Source organism: Adiantum capillus-veneris, chromosome 29 (assembly GCF_014529385.1).
Source record: "Adiantum capillus-veneris isolate H3 chromosome 29, ASM1452938v2, whole genome shotgun sequence".
NCBI classification, from domain to species: domain Eukaryota; kingdom Viridiplantae; phylum Streptophyta; class Polypodiopsida; order Polypodiales; family Pteridaceae; genus Adiantum; species Adiantum capillus-veneris.
Genome location: NC_140959.1, coordinates 5,242,281 through 5,269,098, shown reverse-complemented (window position 1 = coordinate 5,269,098; position 26,818 = coordinate 5,242,281). Strand labels below are relative to the sequence as shown.

General features: G+C 46.3%; 1 protein-coding gene across 2 annotated transcripts in view; it reads left to right on the top strand.

Moving 5' to 3' along the window:
• Positions 1–26,818, top strand: part of LOC147418676 (uncharacterized) — a 104,755-nt gene that overhangs the window by 20,461 nt on the left and 57,476 nt on the right. Inside the window, exons 5-9 of one of the 2 annotated variants that reach the window (XR_015187188.1) lie at positions 4,643–4,742; positions 4,835–4,904; positions 5,010–5,064; positions 18,207–18,326; positions 18,402–18,612. Coding sequence is in view for 1 of the 2 variants with exons in the window: in XM_086506227.1 (XP_086362353.1) it covers positions 4,643–4,742; positions 4,835–4,904; positions 5,010–5,064; positions 18,207–18,326; positions 18,402–18,510 (454 nt within the window). In the remaining variant the exon portion in view is untranslated. The remainder of the gene's footprint in view (positions 1–4,642; positions 4,743–4,834; positions 4,905–5,009; positions 5,065–18,206; positions 18,327–18,401; positions 18,613–26,818) is intronic. The other variant, XM_086506227.1, reaches the window with a different exon arrangement.

Sequence of the window (26,818 nt, the reverse complement as noted above, 5' to 3'; positions counted from 1 at the left end):
TTTTTGCAGGATCCATGCGTACCCCATCCTTTGAAACCATGTGCCCAAGAAAGTGAATGTCTTAAAAAAAAAAAATCATTCTTTGCATTAATGAGTAGCGTGTTCTTGCATAACTCATTGAAAGCAAACTGTGGTTAAATGTGTTAAGTATGGAGCCTGATTTACCCCTTGTAATTTTCTGTGTTAAAAACGCACATTTGTAAAGCCCCCCATTATGAGAAGAAGCCATCGTGCGTGAAGAAAAATAACTCGCTGGAAAATAAAATCACTCGTCGGAAACCAAAATTTTAACGCCCAGTCTCGCCGGAATATTATGGCCGAACGGCGACCGAAAAGTGGTCGGAAAACGATTGGTCGGTTGGCCGGTAGTCAATGGCCGGTGGCCGAATTCAAAAGCGAACTTGTCTTCTCAAGGGTGGCCACACATGGGCGGATTGGAGGGTCCGATTTGGACTTATCTACACAAGGGCGGCTACATATGGCTACCTCTCATGAGAGAGGGCAACCTTTTTGGCCTATAAAAGGAAGCCATTTCTACACACATTTCATAGTGTGAAGTTGATGTAACAAGGTGGGTGTGAGGTGGTGAGAGTGAAGCAAGGCGGGAGCTTCAAAAGGGTATAATCCCTTTGTAACCTACTTCTTGTTTTGAAGTACTAAAGCCATTGAGTGGTTGCTTTCCCGTGGACGTAGCCCACATTGGGTGAACCACGTATATCGTGTGTACTCTCTCTCTCTCTCTACTCTATAATCTCGTGTGTGTAAATTATCTCTCTCCATTAAGTAATCTACTTAGCTATGTCATATTTCCTAACAAAATGATCCCTATGCTCCTCTTCTAACTTTGAAAAGACAATCATGTCATCAAAGAATGTACCCACGAAGTTTCTATGTGGTCTAAATATTCTATCCATCCTTCTATTGAATGTGGCAGGAGCATTTGTAAGACTGAACGGCATGACAAGAAACTCATAGAGACCAAATGTTTCCCTGAAAGCAGTCTTATGGACATCTTTTGGCCTAATGTGTATCTAGGTGGTACCCACTCTTTAAGTCTATCTTGCTAAACAATGACGCTCTCTCAAGCCGATCAAGAATGTCATCTATCCTCAGTATGGGGAACCTGTTCTTGACAGAATTCTTATTCAAAGTGTGGTAGTCAATGCACATGCGCCATGAACCATCCTTCTTCTACACTAGAGGCGAACAAAAAGGGGATGAGCGGGCGGGCTGAATCTGTTAAAGTTTATTGCCTCTCAAGTGAATAGGCCAATGTGATCCCAATATTTATTTTACTTATTTGTCAAATCTTGGGTAGGGCAATTTGCTAAGGTGAGTATAAGCACACCTAGCCCCCATTGTATTATCATCAATTCATTGCCATGGTTTGTTGGTTCAAAATTCTCTCTCTCTCTCTCTCTCTCTCTCTCTCTCTCTCTTTATCGTGTATTCTTTCCATTGCTCTACGCTTCCACATCGTCGACTTTGACATGGTATCAAAGCGAGGGAGGAGAACCACGATGTTGTGAAGAGGAAACGAAGGAAGAGGAGTGGTTCCTGCCTAGCGTTTTTGAAGCCTGAAGGTTGGCATTTGAAGAAGCTACCGTGGCGAAAGAACTACTGGTGCTACCTTTTTGAGCTGCCACTACCCGACCTCTAGTGGCGAGGGCCGATTGGACATAGCGCCTTGACACTAGCGATTGCACTTCCATTTGATCACTGTCTTTTGAAACACTGTAGGTGTAGAAGGTTCTCGCAAGGCGGCATCTTGAAAGGTTGTATTTGGGGACCTCTTCACGGGATAGCGTTTTGAAATGCGCGAGCAAGCTTGGTAGCATTTTGTTATGCTGTGTGTAGAGAGATCTTGATCTAGGCAGCGTTTTGATATGCCAAGAATTTGGTTGCCTTGGGGACAAGTTACAAGAGCCAATATTGTGGCAAAAGGGTGGTTCTCATCGTGTCTACAAAAGGAGGTAGCCTCGAATGACGAACACCAACTCTTGGTTATGGATAACACATTGACGAGTACCCAGTTAGCTTCCTTGGCACAATTCAGGTCCTCAAGAGAGATAAAGGTGTGTTGTTTGACCCGGGAATGCGAAGCCAAAGGCAAATGCAGGAGCTCACAAGAGGACAAAGGCAAAGCCAAGCTTGATAGGGATAGTGGTGATAATGATTTGATAGAGGAGATTGGGATGGCACACGTGGCGGCGGCCAGAGTGACGCCAGATTTTTAGTCAGGTTGCTGTCGCCGCAATTCGAATGCACCGATCCATTGTTGTTGGCCGGATTATGGACAGGATGTATTCAAAGTCCATTGTCTAGGAATGTTTGAACGTAATGTGTTCAGAGTTCACGAATGGGGATTCTTGAACGAAGTGTGGTCTACAGTTCAATTTTTTGTGAGGCAACCGATGCTGAAGATGGCATTCTTCTAAGGTAAAATGTTGGAGGTAGCAAATCCGAGGTGTATTCAGTAGGGGGTACTGCTGGAGTGTCCATGGTAGCTTCTTCATCGACTTGGTCTTCCCACATATGTCCACTGTGAGCTGCAGAGAGGGTGTTAAAGTTTATATCATCTCATCTCTATATCTATTTTGGATTTAGGTATTTATTTTACTTATTTGTCAAATCTTGGGTAGAGCAATTTGCTAAGGTGAGTATATAAACACACCTAGCCCCCATTGTATTATCATCAATTCATTGAGAAGGTTGGTTCTCTCTCTCTCTCTCTCTCTCTCTCTCTCTCTCTCTCTCTCTCTCTCTTCCCATTGCTGTACGCTTCCGCATCGTCTAAATCAGTCCCTACTCTAAAAGCTCATTGATCTGACTTATAATGTCTTTTTGTTGGGCTACATTAATTGTGTAGGATAGACTAGAACGTAGCACAAGATCTATGCTATAATCCTTAGGTCTCCGAGGGGGTTACTCCCCTGGCAAAGAGTCCAAAAAAACATCACCGAAACTACTCAAAAAAGTTCGTCCTATCTATATCTAAAGTTGACAAATTAGATACAACCTTTGTATTTCTTTTGCAAAGATCAAGTAAGCAGATTCGTGATTCTTTATTATAGATGAAATAGCAGAAGCAGAAACAACTAAACTTACTTGCCTTTAAGCTTTACATCAAGAACATGAGTCTTTCCTCTATATACAAGGGTAATCTTTTTGTTGTAAGTATCCAACATAGCATCAACCTGTAATTTGCTTGGGCCAATGTTTTTTTCAAAATCATTTGAGTGCAGTGAAGGTAGTAGGGAGAAATTTTACACATATCATATATTTACAACTGCACATTGTTGTACATTACACCCTCCGAGGGGCGATTGTGGAAACCACCTCCCCAATATGGAAGGAGGATACACCGAAGAGAATGCAACCCGTGAGCCTCGAACCCTCAACCTTGGGGTCACATCACAAAGGTCTGACCAATTACATTGCCATTTAAGCATGGACACTGCCACAACGTTGCAATATTGCCTACACAAACAAATATGTCTATGGGTCCAGGGATCTACCATGGAATAATGTGCAATTAAACTTGGAAGTTGTGCAAGATCTTTTTTTGCGTGAGTTTATCATAGCCAAACATGTTTTTTTTGTGCTAGTCTATCATCTTGAGTTAGTTGTCCCAATGAGTATAAAAGCCATAGTAACAGGGAATGGCTGTTTTCAGGTCTCCGTTCCCTGTTCCCATTCTAAGTTCCCGTTCCAAATCCCCGTTCCGTGTTTCAAACGTGAGTACTTGTAATAGGGAATGGCGTTTTATGGCAGTTGCCGTTCCCCATTCCCCATTCTGGTTTATGCTTACCATAGCGATCTCCAAATGGCAAGCCTCGTGATTTTATCACTTGTTGGTTTATCCAAAAATCAGCCTTCACTCTCCTCTTGGTGAGGTGTCCTGCAGGTTGCTCTCGTACTGCCAAGTGTCCAGTTTGGCCCTCATGTTAACTTCCTAGTTCCCACCAACTTATAAAGTTGTACGTGACTTGCCGAGTGGCCCAAATTCCATTTGGCGCACACAGGCTTCCATACTCATGAGAATTCAATGCTAACTGGCCTGACCAGTCCTAGACTGACCGACGTAGAATCCCGATGTGAGAAACCCATTCGGCCGTAGCCATTTCAAGGGTTTCGGGAAAAACAAGTTAAAAGAAAAAATTTAAAAAAAATGTATTACATATTTAAAGAAGGCAACAGGAAAAATACACCTGGTGATAGAAGGAGAGAGATTGACAGCACGTTGGGGTCCCAATCAACCCTCTCAAGGGCACCCCACCTCCGTACCCGCGTGGTATTTGCTTCTTTATTGCACAAACTGATCACATTAAAGAGTCATACCTGTTGCTTGGGTAATGAATGAACCTTTAGATGAAGATCTAGATCGCTTGGCAATCGGCTCTCTGCCCTCTTGAATGCTGTAGTCTTCTCCTCCAAGTCCCTTGTTTACCCTGGCATTAACTGGTTACAAGTTGATATCAGCTCCTGCCATCATTTAAATTCTGTTCATACATTTGATTGAGGTTGGATTATCCTGCATAATGGAAAGTGACTTTTCATGGTTGTCTCCGTATTTGATTTATGAGGCATTTAATTGTGCTTTCGTGTCTAGAACTCTTAAATGCACTCTTGGTGTTTGTAGCATCCGATAGTTTTTACCAAGGCACCACAATCTGTTATTGGGCATAAAGACGCTATCATCTATCCAAGCGCCATTTCATCACAGCTGGACTATGAAGCAGGTTCAAACCATTTAGATGCCATAAAAGATGTACTTGTGCTGCATGCAATGAGAGCTGCATGACGTTGCCTTGTGAATGCATATGTTTTGCAGAATTGGCTGTCATTATAGGCAAAGAAGGACGAAGCATTAAGAAAGCCTCTGCACTATCCCATATATTTGGGTGAGAGTGTGTTTTTCTCTTTAAAGAGTGGGGAAATATGTCCGTGAAGGGGTCCATCTAAACTTCAGTATGTCAACACTATCTCATTAGACATAATTTTAACAGGTACACTATTCTTAATGATGTCACGGCAAGGGATCTGCAAGCTAAGCACCAGCAGGTCAGTATTCTTATTAATTGTGGGTTAAAAGGTGTTTGATTTATGAAATTCCGAGTGATGGCTTGTCCATGTAAGGGTGTGAATGCTATACCCTCTAAGGATTGGCACAACATAGAGATTTATGTCTTTACTTGCTGAGCTTCTGTGTATCTCCCATAGTGTTCTATAATATTGCATAAAAAGAATCAGAGTACAGGACAAAGTTGAGAGATTGCAGAGGATAGTCTCCAAGCGAACAAAGAATTAGCCGATATAAAAACCATATATAAGAGCGCCGCAGACAAAGAAAATCATTTCAATGAGTGTCCCAGCATTTTGTCAGAGGAGCAAATTTTTGGTCGAAGTTTTACCAATAATTGGAAATTATATTGCAGGATACTTCTTCCATGATGCACTCCAAATAGGTGAATTGAGTGCATATGGAGCTTAGCCTATTGACAAGGCCAGCTATGTCTTCACCTACAACATCAAGCCAAAGAAAGACATTTTCTTCATTTTGGCCTCCAAAAACCTTTCCATCTTTTACTTGCTAATAAGCAGGATCTACAACCATGTTAAGAATACGATAAGGATTTTCTTATGAAGCTCCAAAAGGTAGATCAAACTCTGGATATGCTTTTGTGGAAGCTTAACAAACTGTATTGTAAGGCATTGGGTAATGCTATTCCTACTCTTTTGCTTTAAATGAACATGTTTTTGGGAAGTTTATGGCTGATAATGATTGCAAATGAGAGAGAATGGTTGTTAGAGAGACAAAGGAAGTCTAGATTGCATGAATATGTAAAGCCAAGTTTATCTAATGTTCTCAATGTGGATATGGTTAAGAAATGCTATGGAACTTTCCTCTTTCCCGAAAAAGTTGGGAAAACGAGCTCGCTGCCGCTGCCTCCACCCCCTCCCTTTGTGCTCGCTTCCTGCAGCCCCTCTCCCTCGTCATCGCTCTCTCCTCCCCCCCCCCCCCCCCCCCCCCCCCCCCCCCCCCCCAAAACCCGCTCTCGCGCTGTCCTGCCCTGCACTATGCGCAGCCAGCCAGCGCGCAGCCCGCCCAGCCCGCCTCATCCCTCAGCCCCCGCCTTCAGCCTGCCGCCTACCCCAGCCCGCCTCATCCCTCAGCCCCCGCCTTCAGCCTGCCACCTACCCCAGCCCGCGCCTCAGCCCTCAGCCTGCCCGCCCGCCCCTTGCGTTCCCGCAAACATCCCCCCCCCCCCCCCCCCCCCCCCCCCCCCCCCCCCCCCCCAATCTCTCTGTTTAGCTCGCAGGAGTCTGTCCCTGCAGCCTTTTGGGAGCTTCGCGTCATTTCGCCTTCTTCGACTCAGCAGAAGACACAGAATGGCGGCTTCTGCTCCACCTCAGAGGGACTCCACCGAAGCCCCCTCGTCCGACACCATGGAGCTGACCCTTCCACTTGCTCTTTCGTCAGAAGAGCAAGCGAGCTTGATGGCTGAAGTGGAGCGCTTGCAAGCCACTGTGGTTATTTGTAAGATCATTGGCACTCGGCCGAGTCGGGGCGAGGTTCGGGATTTACTACAGGCCCGCCTTTTCTCCGATGTGGGCAAGATCACCGATGTCCAGATCCTCGGTAGAGGGTACTACCAGGTCGAGTTCGAGTCGCAGATATGACGACCAAGGTGATTTCGATGAGCCCACTCGGCATTAGAGTAGCTCAAGCTTACTTCCGACGTTGGCATCACGGTTTTGACCCTACCACAGAGTGCTCGAGGAGGAGGCAGACTTGCCGATTTTGGTCTGTTTACTAGGCCTGAGGCGAGAGTATCATCCCCTCCTACTCAGGATTGGCTCCATGTTTGGGACAGTTCTGGAGTCTCCACGCGCGGCAGCTTCAGTTGTGGCCAAGGCTGCAGATCTACCTACTGTGCGGGTTCTCGTCCGTGACACGCACTCCCTCCCCAGGGTGGTACTGCTGCCTAGGGTGAGTGGGGGATGGATTCGACAGAATGTGGAGTATTCGGGTCTCCCAAACCAGTGTTTCATTTTGCAGGTAGATGGGACATATGGCAAAGGCCTGTCCTCGCAGGAGACCTCGACCCACAGCGCATGCGCAGCCTCTTAAGGCTGAGCATGCCAAGCAGCCAGATACACAGGATGCACAGGCTGGTACATTGACAGAGACCAGTGACCAACTAGCGATGGTTGGCAGCAGGTGCTTGGCCGCCGCCGTCAGGGGAGAGCTCGCCCCACTGTTCCTCCTGGTGACCAACCTTCTGCAGCTCAGCAGCACTGGGTTCCGACTGGGAACCGTTTTGACCCCCTTCAGTAGGACCTGCTTGAGGAGGCCCCGTCCACTTCTGTTCCTCCACCACCGTCTCCTCCTCCCTCAGCCGTTGCCGCCCCGCCTCCCCCCCCCCCCCGGCCCCCACCCCCACCCCCACCCCCACCACACACCTTCACCTTCGCCTCCCGCCCCTCCTCTCTCCCCGATGGGGCCCATAGCCTCATCTTCTGACTCTTCCGCCACTCCTCCTCAGACGCAGGGTACTGGACACGTTTCTGCCGCGAGGCGTTCTCTTGGTAGTGCTTTCGCTACGAGCCGTGTGGCTCGAGAGGGACAGCCCCACCTGAGGCTGCCTTTTTTGGTGCTCACTTCTCCCTTTGCAGCGGTCCCTAGAGATCTGACCAGCTTTGACATTCCCAGACGTTGGGACTTCTTCGACTACAGCTTCACTCGTTTTTTGGGTGACTCCTCTCCCGACTTGGAGGAGGCCAGCTTTCGAGTCCACATCCTCTTTCTTGCAGCTAGAAGTAGTGAGGCCTTGGACACAGCGATGGGTTTCTCCTTTCCGTTGTGTGGTAGGGATATCACAGAGTGGACCCAGCACATAGTCCTTGACTGGCTCCAGACCCAGGCTACTAAGTTCTCAAACCACACAGGGGACCTAGCAGTGACAGATCTGGTGCAGATACTTTGGCCTCTTGCCAAGTTCAGTGTGACACCTCCAGATGCAGTGGGTTGTAGGCACATTGTGGTGCATTTGTTTATTGACACTCAGTGCCCTCCGTGTTATGTTTTTGTGCATGAGGATTCTTGGACAGAGGATGTAGCCCTTCGGGCTGCACGCTCGGCTTGGGCTTGGGCGAGACAATCACTTCTTGCGCGCTTGTCTAGAGGTCGTTCGGATGGGGATTACCCCATCTAAACCGGCCTCAAAGATAGCGAGGTTGGCTGCTATGGCAACATCTGTTTTCTCTCACTGACTCCATGAGGATCATCTCATGGAATGTGCAAGGATTAGGAGGGCCCCAGTTTCAGCGTCAGAGGGGTCGGCTGTGTCAGGAGCTGCAGAGATGCCTTGTGGGTGGTGAGATTGACATTCTTATGTTGCAGGAGCATCATCTTTGTGAGAGCCGCATTCGGCGATGTGGTCAGATTTGCGTGGTCGCTATGAGACTTTTTGGTCAGCTGCTTTTGAACCTGGAGGCATCCAAGATGGGGTATGTATTATTATTGTGGACTCTTTGCAGTAGGCCATTGTGGGGGCAGGGGGAGTATTGTGCCAGGCAGGGTTTAGTGGATTACTAGGCAGGTTCAGGGTTGCCTGATGGGCTTCTTGAACATCTACGCGCCCAATGTGGCAAGCGCACGTGCAGAGTTTTGGGCTCACATTGCAGAGTCTTTGCCGTAGGCAGAGCAATGGTGCATTGGGGGAGACTTCAACATGTTGGAGGACCTAGCTGACAGGGTTGGAGGTAGCCATACTACTGTGCATGGAGATGAGTTGGCAGCTTGGGAGAGGTTATGTATGACTCTGCGGGTTTCAGATGTGTGGCAGCATTCTAGCTTTGTGAGGCCACCTGACAGCCTGGCCTTCTCTCGTTCGGACCGTCGAGTGGGAGGAGTGAATCTATCTCGGATAGATCGCTTCTACTATAGTGATCACTTCTGTGACTTGGGTGGGACTGTTGGCATTTTGGTTGGGACTTCCTTTTCTGACTATGCACCAATGATCCTCACAGTGACTGATAGGCAGAGGAGGACGAGAGGCGCCATGAGTTTGCTTTCCATAGACAAACATCTCAGTGGACCCAGGTGGGTGACCGAGTGACCGGCGCTTTCTTTGAGGCAGTGGGACCCCGGCATACGCATGCCAAGGTCAGTCAGTTGAGGAGGCCAGACGGGTCAGTTGCTTTAGAGCCAGAGGATATGCGTGCAGTTGCTACTGACTTTTATCGAGATCTACTGTTTGCAGAGCCCTAGCTAGAGCGCCCAGGAGGCATGGAGAGAGCAGGTGTTGTCACAAACGGGTGACGTGGCGTGCCAGTACTCATCCACACACACACCCCGATGGGAACCCTAAATGCTGATGTGGCTGAAATTTCCAAAAACTGCACAAAAATGTTGACGTGGCAGCTTCCGCGATTTGCGGCACATTTCACGCTGCCACGTGGCAGAATTGTACGGACAACAGATTCCTGAGTGGGCTGCTTTTGGGACGCTGGCTGCTTTATTGTACGCTATATAGCAATGTGAGAGAGAGAGGGCTTTTATTTTTAAAAGCTTTGCTTTTATTGCCAAGATGACTCGTGAGAGAAAAAAAACCTCCTCTTCTTTATTTATGAAGAGCTTTTGATTTACAGCTTTTGGGCTCTGCTTTTAGCAACCCATGTAATCTTTAAATAAGTGGGTTGGCCTCTCACAACTCAGAGCATCTGGATGCAGAGTCTGAGTGTGAGCGCCTGCCCGCACTCTTGTACTTTGAACACAGATTAATACAAAAAGAAATATCGAACGGAGCGCCAGTCAATGGGGTCGATATCTCTAGGCATGGAACTCCGCCGGGCCAGTGTCGAATCAATTGTGAACTGTGAACTGTTTGAAGTGATTATTTGTGGTGTCATGGTGGATTCTTGACTTGGAGTGTCCATGTCCGTTACAGTGGTATCAGAGTGTGGCCGATTTCTCTCCTACGGGAAATCCGATCCCTATTTTTTTTTTCCGCGACACCGATGGCTTCAGGCAAAAATCCGGTGATTCCCTTTGCATCCGGAGATGCGGGAAGGGATCACAACGAAGATTCAGGCAAGGAGTATGGCCCGCCTCCGCCTACTCAGGTGGAGCGTCAAGAGATGGAGCGTTGTCAATTGATCGGCGATGCAACAAAGATGATGCTTAATTTTGCCAAGGACCCGAAATTGACAAAATATATGAGCCAGACTTCTTTCGAGGAAGTGCACATGCAGTGGCAGAAGACCACAAAACCACCTCGAAAACCCGGTCTGAAGAAACCTCCTACTCCCAAGAGGTATACAGAGAAAGAATTAGAAGAGGTGGTTGATGCACAAATTGCTCAGCTTTTTGACGCACAGAACAAAGCTAAAAGGCACGACAAAAAGCAGAAGAAAAGCACCTACTTTCTGGGTTATTTGGGTCGTTAGTCTACTTTTGAAAAGGCAAAGAAACAAAAGAAGCGTGTTCGATTTGAAGGAGTACCCAGTTCTTCTTCTTCTTCTTGTTCTTCTTCTGACAGTTCTTCTAGCTTATTTGACTCGAGCGAAGAAGACAAGAAAGGCAAAAAGCGAAGCAAAAAGCAACGCTTTGGAAAGGGCAAGAAAAAGGCAAAGAAGTCTAAATCCTGTCCCGTGGTTAACAGTTCTACAGAGGACTCGTCTACAGATAGTTCGGACTGTAATGAGAGCAGCTTTTATGCAAAGAGAAGAATTTTTATAAAGCCAACCAGTATGACTTTCTAGAAGACAAAATCAAGAAAGTCTGAGAGTTTAAGGAAGGTGGGCAATCAATTAAATTTGACACGTTTTTTGGTTATAGAGATGCTTTGAAGGCTTTGTTTTTTGTACAACAGTTTGACATCGCTTTCGCGGGAGGGCGTTACTCAGAGCACTCTAAGATTCGGAGAGCTGCCTCTTACTTTAAGGGGAATGCTCGAACTTGGTGGTCCACGCTTCTATTAAACAAGACTCCGCCAGTTAAATGGTTGAAATTCAAGAGGCTTTTTATTTTTTCTTGACTGACTCGAGAGTATGAACGCGACATACGAACTGCTTTCAGATGACCAAGAAGAATACAGTGGACGCTTATTGCGAAAGATTCTGGAGCTCTTTTCTACCCGCCTCTTCATTTAAGAAGATCTCGTTCAGGGAACAGATTGAGCGGTTTACCTTGGGTCTTCCTACAAAGATCCGAGACCACTGCTTGGAACAAAAATCAGCTTCCATTCAGGAGCTGATGAGTCATGCGAAACGGGGTTTTTTCATTCACTTTGGTAGTTTGACCTATCCCACCGATGAGATCATGACACAAAGAGCCGAACAGACTTTGACAAATGAAAGTAGAAAGAGGAAGAGCAACCCAGAAAAGAAAGATGCACGACCCAAGCTTACACTTCAGGAGAGAGCTCGCTTCATCAAGGAAGAGAAGTGCTTTGGATGCGGGGAAACTGGACACATCTCCGCGAAGTGCCCTAAAAGTGCACAAAAAGAACAGAACGACAAGGACGACGAAATGCGTGAGAGTTTGAGAGCAGCCGAGGAACGTGGAAGAAAAGACAAGATGAAAACAGGACTGGTTCTAGATTGCGTGGGTACCAATCCCAGCACGTTGGAGGAGAGTGCAGAACTTTGTCGAGCTTGGGGCAAAGTGAAAAACCAAGAAGCCCTGATCTTCTTTGATGGAGGAGCCAAGGCCAACTTCATTTCACCGGAATTGGCGGCGCGGCTCGAGATCACTCTCGATCGAATGGGACCACTTGCGGAGCCAATTCTAGCGGCACCCGGCAAGGACGTAGCCATTACACCTGTCATTGGCAAACTTTGGTTGCATTGTTAGGGGTATTTGGGGCATGAGGACTTTTACATAATTCCTTTGGAAGGTTGTGGTGTTCTCTTGGGAATTCCCTCATACCACAAGAACAACGCCGTGGTTGACTATCGGGCGAGGAAAGCGACATTGACCACAGAGAAGGGCAGAACCATTGTACTTGATATTAAACTGAAGGGCGAGTCTGTCCCTATTGTATCGACTTCGGCCATTTCCAAATTAATGAAATCCAGTCTGTTCGTTTACTCGATCTTTATGAAAGAGTTGAGTGATGAGGATAGGACAAATACGTCTGACCTTGATAAAGAACGCCAAGATTTTCTCCACTCTCATGCCGATTGCTTCTCAGAGGGCCTGCCAGGCGAGTTACCACCCACTCCTCCTAACGATCATACTATTGATCTGATTCTTGGAAGCACGCCACCGAACCGGCCACCTTACCGTGTTAGCCAAGCCCAGAACGAAGAGATTATGAACCAAATGAAAGACCTCTTGGAAAAGGGTCTTGTCTAGCCTAGTACTTCACCTCATTGCTCTCTAGTGTTGTTGGTTTTGAAGAAAGACGGATCTTGGAGAATGTGCATCGATAATAGATTTTTCAACAAAATCACCATCAAGAACAGATTTCCGATTCCTAGAATCGATGATATACTTGACCGACTTTAGGGATCCGCGTGCTTTAGCAGGATCGACTTCAAAAGTGGATATCATCAGATCCGAATCGCGCCGGGAGAAGTCTACAAGATAGCCTTTTGGACGACTTTTGGGTTATTTGAGTTTTTGATGATGCCTTTTGGCTCAATGCTCCTGCGACATTTAACCGGATAATGGACAGGATTTTTCGTGAGTACAGGCTATTTGTTGGCACTTTCTTTGACGATATCATTGTTTTCTCCAAGGATGAGGCAAAACATAGAGATCATCTGCTTCAAGTCTTTCAGGCATTACGAGATCACAAGTTAGTGATTAATGTGAAGAAAAATTCACCTTCAACCAGATGGATTTTCACAGAGATGCGCAAAGTTGGCTTGAGCAGGAGACTGGAGGTTCGCTTCGCTGTGAGTCTGCTCCGCCCCCGGGAGCAGCTACAGAGAGGTCTGGAGCAACGGCAGCCTACTTGCACGGAGGAGCGCCTCAGACAGCCCCTTGTTTGGAACCCCATGGTTAGCACTTAGAGAGGCCAGTTGGTTGGTAGTAGGCCTCATGTTTCCTGGGGTCCCATGACAGAGGGTCCAACACGCACTTTAGGTGATTGGCTTCAATTTTCAGGCTTGTCAGAGGAGCTTCAGGGTATCCAGCTATAGGGCATGAGAGGGGTGCAGAGCATGTGTCAGGACATCTCAGAGGCACTACTTGCCGAGTGGCTCACACCTCTCGAGTCAGCAGCGCCCAGATGGATGGGGGCCTTCACGCGATTGGAGGTTCTCATCTCAGTTTGGGCTTGCTTAGAGACTGTACCCTCCTTGTTCTTCAAGCTACAGGGCGGGGGACGCTTACACCGAGTTGCAGTAGAGGCTCCACAGGTGGTAGAGTGCTGTTTTAAGAGGATCCGAGTGGTGGGCATTTGTGGTAGGACTTGTGTCATTGATCTTGACCCAGCAGCTCTTGCGACTGGACACTGGAGACTGTGGGCTTGGGAGAGCTGTCCACTGGCACGGGTGCAGTGGGAACTTGGAGAGTGGTTTTGGAGGGACTCCTTCTCCTCAGCAGATCATCCAGGTGTCCCATTCTTTCAGTACACTGTTCAGCTAGGACATCACATACTAGCAACACAGAGAGGCTCGTCCTGCTGCAGCACCTCATTGGCAGGAGGAGGGTCTCACAGCTGAGTTCTTAGCAGCTTTTTGGGAGAGGTTGTGGGAGTCCAGACAGCCGAGGCGAGTCACGCTGTTCCAGTGGCTGGTTGCACATCGAGCTACAGCAGTTGGGAGTTGGCTGGTACATAGTGGTCTATTGGCTGCATGTGACCATCTTGTGGAGAGTCAGTGGCATTGTCTTTGGGACTGTCCTCTGGCACAACAGGTTTGGCTTCGTGTTCTTCGGCTGATGCCAGCTCTTTCCACTTCTCGGCTCCACTCTCACGGGCACGGCACTTTAGTTTGAGCTATCCTCCACCAGCAGGATGATAGTGATGCAGGGGGGTCGACCTACACTCCAGCCTGCTACAGAGCTTACGCCATAGGAGTGGTGTAGTGAGAGAGAGGAGTGTTGGGAGCTCATCTATGGCGTGACACTTTGGTTCATCTGGCGGGCCCGCTGCTTCCGCATCTTCGAGGCTCGCCTTGTACCACCAGCAGAGACTGTTCGGGATTTTTGGTTAGAGCTGATCCATACTCTCAGAGGATAGTTCGAGAGACTCCAAGGCAGCTCGGACAGCATGAGGGAGTGCAGAGAGGCTTTTCTTCGACTTTGGTGCCCTGGGCCTTTCTTCACCATGGTCGAGGGTGTACTCACATGGCAATACTGTCCACCTGTGTGGCTTTTCCCTCCTCCCATCTCTTGATTTAGCCTCATTGTACATATGCTGTTTTTTCATTGGGAGAGTCTCCCCGTCATGTTTGTTGTAGCCCTCTCTTGTAGAGGTCGTTGTAGCCCTATGGGCAGCTTTTTTCTGGAAAAAAAAAAGAAATGCTATGTCAGTGATCTGCTTGAACAAATGCAAAAAGCATGTAATAAGGGCAAAGAGGCTAAACAGAGGCGTTACTTCTTGCCATCCTTGTTGTCCAGGCAATCTAATAGTGCTACACAATGTATTATTTTCTTGCCAAATGTAGACGGTTGGCGCTAGCCTACCTGACCCTCTTGCAAATGTGTAACAAACTTGGAGACCCCAAGTCGAGATTCTATCGCGACTCAGCAGAGATTCACTTCAAAATAATTCACAGATCAAAAGAGAGCGACATGGCCCGTTGTATTTCCGTGCCAAGAGATACTGGCCCCAAAGACTGACGCCCCTTTCGGTATTTCTTTTCAAAGTGCAACCGAACCCGCAGGTGCTCGCTCTTAGACTCTGCATCCAGATGCTCTGCAGAGTGAGCCCCTAGGGTCACTTATGAAGATTACAAGGGATGCCAAAAGCAGAGCCCCACAAGTGTTAAACTCAAAAGCAATTTGAGTCCCAGAAGCATTAAACTCAAAATATGCCAGTAAAAAGCAGTAGCGCAGATTGCGGAAATCCGTACAGTGCCATGTCAACGCAAAAGGCAGGCGTCCATACAGTGCCACATCAGCCGTCCGTAGGCGATGCCACGTCAATTGCCCGTACGCGTGTCCATGTCAGCTAGTTAGCGCGAATCACGGGCTTCGTATAACAACCAGCCATCGTGTGTGTGAGTGTCCGAGCACTCCCACGTCATCAATTTGTGACATACCCCCCTCTTGAAAGAATTGTAATTGCCCTCGATTACGCGTGCAAAACAGACAGAGGCCATAAACTGTCTTAGTAGACACTGACTGTTAGTACCGACACGTGTGTGTTTGGGCAGTGCCACGTCATCAGTTTGTGACAAAAGGAGCCTAGACTAAGTGTAGAAGAAGACTTATCTTTCAAACATGGCATGTTGCGTATAAAAAACTTGATGCCATGCTGGAGGAGCTAGCGAAGGATTGTGTGCATGATATACTGATTGATGAATCTCCATGTGTGGTATTTGTGGAGAGTTTCCTATGCTTAACACTAGTTTGGTACCAAAATGGACACTTCAGTGTCCCTTTTTCACGAATTCAAATAAACTGATACATGAAATCTAGAAACATATCAAGAAATGCTTTTGCAAACTTACAAAGTGTTATTCAAAGTATTCATAAAAATTATAATTCTTCACTTTCTATCACAATCTCAATAGTAACTATCCTCATGAAAAGAACCTACACAAAACAACACTCAATGTTTTATTAAAACTCGTACTCTAGTTTAAGAAAAAAATGAACAGGGTGCATTCAATCATCCGTGGTAACTACTTATATGATAATTTTGCAATTGTCATGTGAGAAAAAAATCCTTTGTGACTAGAATTAAATATAGAAAATCGTGTGGGTCAAATATGCAACGTTCACAAATTCAATTAACAATCACACAAAACATTTAGCTCATCTAAATTTACAATGTCTTGTGATGCATATATACTAGATCTATGACTCCATTACATAAGGTGATACTTTTTGATGGTTATGCAAGCCACATTTGGTGATTTATGTCATATCCAAAAAATTGCATATGTTGTAATTATGATTTTTATTTATTAAAGATAAGCCTTAAAATAAAGTCCAGTTTTTGATTTTTCCATTCACCTCACTTATTTGTATTCAAATACCTCATATGGACACTATCGAGGGATTTATATACACACTTTCATTAGTTTTTCATAGCAGTGTTTTTTTTTGCAAGAAATTACGCACTTTAAATGTTTTTAAATGAGCTTAAATTACAAGATGCCTATGAGTTTGAAACTTTGAAAAATGCTTAGTTGATGAGTGTTGACCTATAGATACATTGTAGACCTTAGGTTTTGTCCCATAACCTCATCATGTTAATGAAAGAGGTCTTGAAAGACCAAAATTTTCCTCTTTGTCAGTGTTTTCAAGATTTTGGTTTTTTGATTATAACAAAAATCTAGTTCCATAACTAAGTTATGGAGCTTGATTTCTTGCTATAATAAGTTCTTTCCTATCCATCCACCTTGAAATCTATGCAAAATCTTATTTTGATGAAAAGTTATATTCAATTTATGAAAATTTTGTTAAAATTGCACTTAATTTCTATGATTTGTTCATCTTAAAACTTATCATCATAATCTTAATTTGGTATTAATTTTGGCAAAAGTAAACTTTGGCTATGTTCTTCACCTCATGACTGACCTAAGGTATGAACATGACCTATATTTTTTTTTCTAGATTCACCAAATAATTATGACAAGTTGCTAGAAAAACATGACACTTTAGTGTTTCTGGACCTTTGAGTGTCCGATTCCCGAACTAATTTAAAAGGGGACCAAATGTTGAAAAGTGTGTTTTGATGGTGAGAATGAAGATGGCTCTAAATGCATCAGGATGAATCATTTTTCTTTAGATGGGCGAATCTTATGGTCTACGGCCTATTGATCCAGGTGTGTACGTGTTGTCCTTATTGGCTCTAGTATTGAGCATGAATGCTTTGTTAGACAAGTGGGTTTGGAAAACTATGCTAAGTGCCTTTTGTAAAAAAACCTCTTCTTTGTACATATTGTACATTTGAGCATGACTCGAGGTGACATAAGGGTGTGTGTGTTGGGGATTTTGTAATCATATGTAGATGCAAGGCAAGTCGCCTCTCTAGCCAGCATGCACATTACTTCATGTTGGTCTCACTCTTAGTTTTCTCTCCAGGTTTTCTTTAGCTTTAAAGTGCCTTAATTGGAATAGATACGACTAGTTCTCTGAAGTGTTGTCTCTATGAGAGCTTGGTGATAGAATTGTGTATTGACAGGATTGACTTCAATGTGTCTACAGCTTGATGGAGACATATTCAAATTGTGGCATTCTCTTATGCTGAATAGTAGAAGGGGAAAGGGTAAACCCTTGCTTTAAGATGCATACTTTCGTGTGTGATTTAATGCGTGCCTCAAGAGGATTTTCCCTCTTCTTAGTATGGTCCTTAGGGTGGTCATTGGCTTGTACATTCCTAAGGAAATATATGTGAGTGATGTGGTTTCTTGAGGAGAATTGAGGTGTGTGTTGTGGCATGGAAGTTGAAGGTTTGACGCTCATGGGCGGCATAACTATAGGTGCATTCCATTGGTGAGTTTGCCGAACACTGCTTCTCATTGACCACTCATGGATGATATGTGTTTGTTTTGTTTGCTTGGCTCATTGTGCTTGGGTGCCCACTACAAGATAAGTTCCTTATCAATAGGAAAAGGAAGAAACAAGCAGATGTTATGGCTGTGAAAAGTTCCATCTTGATGACAAGGCACGTTTGTGTCTTGTAATTTATTGGCTCCATGCTGGCATGTTTTCGTGAGATTCCTACTATGTTGCAAGGAAAGTTGCCTCTTCACCTTCTGAAGTTCTCTAGTGCTGGGAAAGTAGGGCATGCTGCTTTCTGTCCTGTTTTTGATTTTATATACTGTGAGCATTTTTTGTCAGATAATGCTGCGAAAATTCCAGTCAGAAAGTGTAGCTGCTTCAGCTTTGGGCTATGTAAATGAGCTGATTTATTCAGAGCCTCCAATGAAGGAAGGGGGCTTTTGCACTGCCTAGTGATTTTCTTTTGCTAGAGCATCATATTGTTTGCTTGAGAATCTTGAACAGCAACTGAAATATTTTTACTGTGCAGAAAATATACACTGACTTATAATTTCTTTCTTGATTGTAGTGGTTCTTAGGGAAAAGTTGTGATACTTTCTGCCCTATGGGTCCTTGTATTGTGCCAGCTTCTTACATTGATGGGCAAGATCTTCAAATTCAATGCTGGGTAAATGGAGAATTAAGACAGGTGAAGTAATAAGCTATCAAAAGAGTGTTCTAAGAAGTTGACAGACTTATGCTGAACCTGTGTTATTATTACCAGAATGGGAGAACCTCCCAAATGATTTTTTCGATCCCAGAGCTGATTGAAGTGATTTCAGCAGGCATAACTCTGCAGGCTGGAGATATAATAGCTACAGGCACACCATCGGGTAAAACTTTCATTTGGAAGCTCTGAATGCGTATTTTGTACTGATGGTTAACCATCTGCTGGGGTCAATGGAATCAAAGAAGCGGGCATGCCGGCTCGAAAGGTAAAAGGGAGACATCTTGATTTATTATTGAATGAGTACAGGGTAGATGATTTGACATTGAGTTGTCCTTGAATTTTCTAGAGAACTTTGCAGTGGTATGTTGCACAAATATCTTCATGTGCCAATGGGAGAGTGTGTGAAGTGTACCGAAATGGCGTTCCAGCCAGCCAAATCTGTTGAAACGGGGACAGGAACGGCCAAACGTTCCGGATGCGGAAAGTGCGGAATGACCGGAACTTCCTGCTAGAACGGGGGGAACGGGCTGGAACGGTGGGGGGAACTGGCGGCCGTTTTAAAATTTGAATTTTGAAAATGGGCGGGCTGTTTGGAGCCGCTTCGCCAGGCCATTTGGGGGGGCGGTTCACATTTGAACTTTGAGTCAACTTGCAAGACTCCCAAGGGGGGGAGGGGGGGGGGGTGCGGGGCGGGGGGTCTTTTTTCTATAAAAGCTCATCCTCACCCTTCACACTTTCATATCCCTCGCTCTCAAGATTGAGCCTTGAAGCCACTCTCGCTTTCGCTAGCTTGAAGCGCCGAGCTGCAAGCCACTCTCACTCTCACCCTCTCTCTCAAGCTTGAAGCTTCAAGCCACTCTCATCCTCTCTCTCAACCTTGAAGCCACAAGCTCTCAAGCTCCATCCCTCTCGCAAGCTCTCAAGCTTCATCCCTCTCACAAGCTCGCAAGCTCCATTCCTCCATCGCATCCCTCTCTCAACTTTCAAGCTCCATCCCTCCATTAGACATCCCTCTCTCTCGAGTTTCAAGTCTCAAGCCTCAAGCCTCAAGCCTCAAGCCTCAAGCGCCATCAATATGGCACAAGCTTCCGCATCACATTAAGGTCCCTCGGTTGTTAAGAGGGGAAAGAAGGATGAGCCTTCATGGTGGGATGAGGTGCAGCCGAAGTCTTGGGCAAAGACGGCGGTGCAAGATCATGGACGTGCAATTGTGTGGCTTCCACCGCAAATCCGGAACAAGCAAGGTTCGAGAACACTTCCTTCACTTAGTGGGGGAGCAAGTGAAGCATTGGAAGAATGCGATGGCCGAGAAGAAGAAGGAGATCAAGGATGTCATTACGAGGGAGCCAAAGCAAATGATCGACCCAAGCGGCAAGCCATTGACCCCAATCACTTGGTTTTTCCTTCTTCTACCACTCATTTGCAAGCTTCCGTTGGAGGTAGTAGTGCGGCGGTTCAAACATCAATTCAAACGATTTCACCCTCTCTTCCAACCCATCGTCAACGAACTCTAGATGCGTCATGGGATCCAAAACAGGAGGATGTGGATGCCTCCGTTGCCCGCTTTTTTTATCACGACCATATCCCTTTTATAAAGGCTTGGTAAGTTCCAAGTTCTCATTGCTCATACATATTATGACCATAACTAGTATGTCCATTGTCCATTCAACATTGTCTCGACTCTTGACCTTTGTGACATGTATAGGTCGGACTACTTCAAGGCCATGTGCACAAGGATTGGGGATTACGGGCCACGCTACATGTCACCCACTTCAGAGGCCCTCTGTACTACTCTTCTTGATAGAGAAGGCCGTTGTGGAAATCACAGCCGTAAGCTTGGAGCGACATTGGCTTGACCAATGCACCAGCCACATTCAACCGCTTGATGGAGAAGCTATTCAGGCCTCACCGAACCTTTATTGGAGTGTTCTTTGATGATATCATCATCTACTCTAATTCATTAGACGAACACAAGCAACACCTCCAGGTAATATTTCAAGTCTTAAGAGAGAATAAACTTTATGTTAATCAAAAGAAAAGTGAATTTTTCTTGCAAGAGATTCAATATTTAGGTCACATTATCTCTCAAGATGGCATCCAAATGGATCCATCAAAGTTAGAGGTAATAAAAGGATGGCCTAAACCAAGGAATCTTCATAAACTAAGAAGCTTTATACACTCATTGCAGATGGATGGATTGACACTAGGAGGAGATCCATTCATGGGCTTGTGGCTTATTGCAAGGAAGAGATGTACTTTTTTCACTCACATGATGCCACAAAAACAGGGACATCCGCCGATGTGCTTGCAGGAGAGTGGACGTCCGCCATAGAGATCATTGGCCTAGAGGTGGTGTTGCAGCTTGTCACGGATGGGGAGACATCAAACAGGGCAGCCGGCGTCATTTTGGAGGGCATGTGGCAGATTGCCTTAACAACCTTTCAAAGGATATAGGGGCTTACCTTGGATTGAGCCACTCATTACAGATGCGTCCGAGCTAGTGTCCTTCATCAACAATCACAATCTCCTTCGTGCTGCACTCTTGAAGCGGTCAAGGAGCAAGGTTCTCTTGAAGTATTGTGAGATTGGTTTTGCCTACAACTACCTAATGGTTCATCCCCTATGCGAATGTCAGAGTGCAGTGCGGTAGACCCTCATCAGTACGGAGTACACTTCCTCATCCTACGCAGGTTCAATTGCAGGGATCTTATGTGCAGGTAATCAGAGGATCCCCAATTTTGGGTGTCATTGAAGACTATAGACAAAATTGTGCAGCCTATCCTCCACTTGCTTCGAGTAGTTGATGGCATAAAACCTTGCATTGGCAAGGTTTATGGGGCCATGGATCGCATGTTGGAGGCCCTCCAAACACTTGAGCCAGATGCAGACAGGTTTGAGGAGATTAGCCAGTTTTGTCAGAGCAAATGGGACTCCTATGCTTCCCCTTTCCATTGTGCAGCTTTTGTGCTGGATCCAGAGTTTCAAGGTGCAGGATAGGAGCATGATGGGGAGATGACCCAGCAATGGAACGAGATCTTGAGCATGTTTCACCCTGATCGAGAAGAACGCCGCAAAATCAAGGATCAACTTGTTATGTACAGGCATATGCGAGGATCATTTGGGCTTGCCAATGCCCAAGTTGATCGCACCAAGATCTCCTTAGTTTTGTGGTGGTAGGACTATGGCTCAGATGGGCCAGAGCGTCAGCGACTTGCTATCCGCATCCTCAGCCAAGCGGTTAGCTCCTCTTGCTTGGAGCAATTGTGGAGTGTTTACAACCACGTTGCATCCAGGAAGAGAAACCGACTTGCCGTGGAGAAAGCAATGGATCTTGTATTTGTGAGTGCAAACTTGCATATGCTTTGCAAGTCGACATCCAAAGTACTGATCCCTTTCTACAGTGGGAGATGGAGGCAGAGGCGGAGGTACTTGGGGAGGCAGGTGGATCTACAGAAGTTTTGCATGAGGTGGATAATGTGTACGAGCCTGTTGGGGATGAGGATTGGGATGACATCCATGATCTCCACGCCACCACTACAAACTGGCAAGCTAGTGGCTCTTTTGGTCCTTGAGCCCTAAGCCTTGGCCCTTGACATGTTTCCATTTTGGCATTTTGGCATCTATGTATTGAGCTCTTGAGTCCCTAGTGGCTAGTCTTGATTCTTGAGCCTCGACTCTTATCTTTTCTTTGAGTTCTCAGTGCTCACCTTTTTGTAGCACCTTGGCTGGCCTTATAAGCCACGCTTGAACGTATAGTCATGGTCTTTTTACTCCATCTTTCTGTCTATTGAGCTCGTCGATCTTTGCACTTCCTAGAGAATGTTATTTGTGATGCGCTTAGTATGTTATGAGGTGTCTCATTACAATTTACATCCGCAACCACTAACGTGCACAAGCGACATGTTGAAACATGCCTGAACATGATTCTAATTGTGCTACTAGATGTTAGAAGCTTGGCTTATAGTTGTTTACTAACTTATAGGCTGTTTGAGCATCCAGCTGCGGGGCATGAGGAGGGTGCAGAGCATGTGTGAGGACATCACAGAGGCAGTACCCGCTAAGTGGATCGCACCTCTAGAGGTAGCAACTCCCAGATGGATGGGGGCCTTCACGCGGCTGGAGGTCTTTATCGTTGTTCGAACTTGTTCAGAGACTGTACTCTCCATGTTCTATGAGATACGGGGCGAGGGTCGACTACACAGAGTCTCAATAGAGGCTCCACAGGTGCAGAGTGTTGTTTTCAGAGGATCCGAGTAGTGGGCATTTGCGGGAGGACTTGTGTCATCGATCTTGACCCAGCTGCTCTTGAGACAGACCATTGGAGGCTGTAACAAACTGCTGACATGGCAAAACCCTAAAGAATGGAGCCAACTTATATATGCCAGCCGAGGGGCCTAAACCCTAAGAAGAACAAGTAGTAGAAGAAGAAGAAGTCCTATTAACTTATGGGGACCCCGTCCGATGGGGCCCCAAGTAACATAAAGGATTAAAATAAAGCAGGATCCGGACACACGCGAAAACTGATGACGTGGCAGATTTCCGAAAATTGCGCTGACATGATGACGTGGCAAGCTGTACGGATTTCTGCGTTTTGCGTTGTTGATGACGTGGCAGGTTGTACGGATTTTCGTAAATTGCGCTGACAGCTTTTGGCATTGCTTTTTGCTTTTTGAACCAGAAGCTTTTGAGTTTTAAAGGCTTTTTACTGTAAGTGCTTTTTAGGCCAAGGGCCTTTAAATATGAGGCTAGGGCTCATTCTCTGGCATGCTTCCCGGAGAAGGTGCAGAGTCTGGAGTACCGGCTTGTACTGTGTTGATGCAATATAAAGAAATACCAAAAGGGGTGCCAAGGTTTGGGGCCAATACTCTTTGGGGTGGAATTCCGCCACTGCGTGTCGCGTGTCATCTGTCTCTCTCTCTCTCTCTCTCTCTCTCTCAGTTCAGTTGTTATTTGAAGTGCTTAAAGTTGTTCAGTTTGTTCTTTTCTGTTGGCACGTAGTGCCCGTCTTGTGACAATGGTATCAGAGCATCAGGCGTGTGCTTTTCTGAAAGCATACCGGTCCTACAAAGGAGTAGACAGAGCTTTTGGAATTTTATTTGAGGTATCTTCGCCCTCCAACCTAGACTTATTAGCCACTCCCACCCTTACTTCATTGCGCATCGGGCATGCTCCCGTCTTCACCGCAGTGTCTTACAGGGCATAAGCCAATTAAGAACCCAATACTTGGAATTCATGGATTCAACAGAATATTTGCAGTTCCTGCTCAACGAACTCCACGAAATTCTGTCGCGGCATCCTCAGCAGAATCTTCCGATGCTGCAAAGTTTTTAACAATTCTTGAACTACATGTTACCCCCTCTGATGCCCCAGGTGGTACCTCCTCCTCCGGCACCAGAAAGTACGAGAGCTTCCAACCGGCAACCTTCTCAGCCGTCTATTCCAATCGGGGGAGTCTTCAGGAATATGGTGCAGCCATTTGACCCTGATCCAGTGCAACCACCTTTGCCACCGCCATTGCCCCCACCTCCACCACCACTGCCACCAGGGTACAATGGTTGAAGCCCATATGGATACCCTTATTCTCCATACCTAGGATATGCGCCTAACCAATCCACAGATTTCAAAGATGGTGGCACGACAGTCAAATTTTTCACTTTTTCCGAGGTGAAAGATCGCAAGAAAGCATTGCAGTTCCTACAGCAATTCGACAACATCTATGCTTTGGGGAATTATACAGAAGAATCCAAGATTTCTCGAGCAGCGGGATTTCTTAAAGATGATGCTATGCAATGGTGGAGTTCAATCGTGACACAACTACATGCTCCAAGGACCTGGCAAGCTTTCAAGACAGTTTTTGCACGTAGTTACATGACTTCGATGTTTGAAGTCCGGATTTTGGCAAAGTGGGGCAACTTGAAAATGCTTGCCACCGAAACCATGGACGAATATAACCAACGGTTTCTCGACGTGTACCTGCCGGTGTCTTTTTTTAGATCTGTTCCCTTGGAGGCCGAGTGCGAGCACCATCACCATTGCAGGAATATTGTCTATCCAAGCAAGTCTCTACCATGCAAGGACTTATGGACCATGCTGCGGTCGTCTACAAACTGATGAAGGGAAAGCTAGAGTTTACCACAGAAGAATCTCCGGCCACCAACCACAACTCTCGGTAACAACGAACAAATTCTCGAGAGTCTCGTGAAAGTCAACCACGAAGGCCTCGTTTGACACCTCAACAATGAGACACCTTACTACAAGAAGGCCGATGTTTTGGATGCTTTCAAACAGGACATAACTATTTTGGTTGTCCCCAACGCAATGACAGACCTGCGGAGCCGACTCCCGCGTGTCGACGATCGAGAGAAACCTAGGACCATCTCCAGCCAAACGAGCTAAACCGGCCATTGGATTACTACTTGACATCGATGGCATACACCTTGAAAGTACAAATGAATTGTGTCGAGCATATGGCAAAGTCAAAGCTGCAGAGAACTTCATCTATCCACAATTCTTGAAGCAGATGGTGTCACCAGCGTGTGACTACTATCTATCCTTTTTGTTGATTTCTTTCTTATTATCTATTTACTTTCACTTTTTGGAAACACCCCTCGGGAAATCTAACTGCCCTGCATTGCATAGCTAGTGTGGAACTGTCCAGAGGGAGTCCAGGCCTGAGGGCAAGAGAGCACTAAGGTTGGACAAGGACGATGGTTAGCCAAGTGGGGTCATTAACTAGCCAAAGTGGAATCCTTTGCTACAGAGGCTAGATTTCATTTCTGGATGTGGCCGCAGTGTACAAAGAGGGTCGGATGACCTAGACAGATACAATGGCAGCATCTCCTAAAATTTAGGGAACTGCTATTTTGGGACCTGAAAATGTGTTGACGTCATTACCTCCGGAATGACAAAGGGAACATTTTCTTGGTCTGCCGTGAAGTCAACTGGGCAACCGGTTGGGAGATTTTTAGGCGGCAACCCCGAAACGGGAAAATGCTTGTAAATGTGCCAAGTGGCACATTCTGGTGCACTTGCCTCATGCAACAAGAAGTGGCGCTGAATTTAGGAGTGGGAGAGCCTCATTTTCAGTTTTGTCACAGGTTAAGAGCTATGGAGTGCTTGCTTTCCCTCTTATGCACAGTGCGGTGCCAGGAGTGATGCCCTGCACGCTACGCACTGCCCTCTCTCTCCCCTTTGGCAGTATGTTATGCCCCTCTAGTGGGCTCTTCATTTGACCAATGTACAGTTGTGTGGGTTCATGCGCGATTGCCGAGGCAAGAGCCTCTTGCACAGGTACTGGATTAGCTAGCGGCTAATCCCCCCGCAGGTACAGGTGAATTCGGAGAGGTTTCACGCCAGAAATCTCGTCCGATTCAAAGGGCAAGTAGCCCTACAGGTGCGGGAGCTCGAGGACTTGCTAAGGATGCGACCGGCACGCGAAACGGAGCCCGAGACAGTAAATAACAGCCTGCTGTGTATTTTTGCAGGTTTAGGGTTTTGGCCCTAAACGGACCCTAATACCCCCAGGAGGTTCGGGGACGCAAGGGGACCGCTGTACAGGTGATCTGGCGCATTTTCAGGGCTGAAAACAGAGAATTCAGCGTGCTGCAGATTCTCGCCAGGTTTTGCAAAGTGCTCGTATGCGTCAGGAAGGTCGGCCAATGCGTGGGAATACTGACTGTGAAGGGTTCTAGTACAGTTATGCTGCCGAAATCGGGCTGGAACAGTGGAAATTCAGCCGAGTTTGTGCGGGGCAGCTTGTAGGGATCCACAACGTTTATTCCCTCTTTTGAACAATAAAGAAATACCGAAAGGGGCGCCTAAGTTAGGGGCCAATCTGGTGTCGGTCGTCTCATACAGGTGCATTCTAGCATCTGTATCCCATTCCCCTCTCTTGTGTCACTATAGCGCAGGTATAATAGACGACTAATAATGGGTGAAAGCTAAATCAAGGTTTGAAGTAAAGTCTACCGCCCTTTTTGGATTGAACAGGCCGGTTTCATGGTTCCATCGACGGGATTAAATCACTTTTTCCCATAGAAGTGAGCCTTGGTCAGTTTTGGGCTTGAAGACACAGGGGATCATAGACCAGACACAGGGAATTGCAATTATGGCTGACAGACCAGATGATGTGACTGAAGAGGTTTCCTCTTCACAGGGTCAACTGACACATGAAGTGGGTGAGTCGTCAAGACCACCACAGACAGATGACGATATATTCAGGACCCAGTTGGCTACTGCTGTGGCTATGTTCACACAAGTAATGCAAAATCCGAGGTTTTTAGCCTTTCAGCAACCTCCTGTTCCGTCTCAGCAAGTTGGGTCACTGGATCATATTCAAAAGCCTGTTAAGGCTCGAGCACAGGTGATTCATACTGCACAGTCAATGGAAACACCTGTATACTTGACGGAGAACATGCAGTCTCCACAACCTATGCCTAAGGTGCAAGAACAGGTGGCTGAGATGCCAGTCT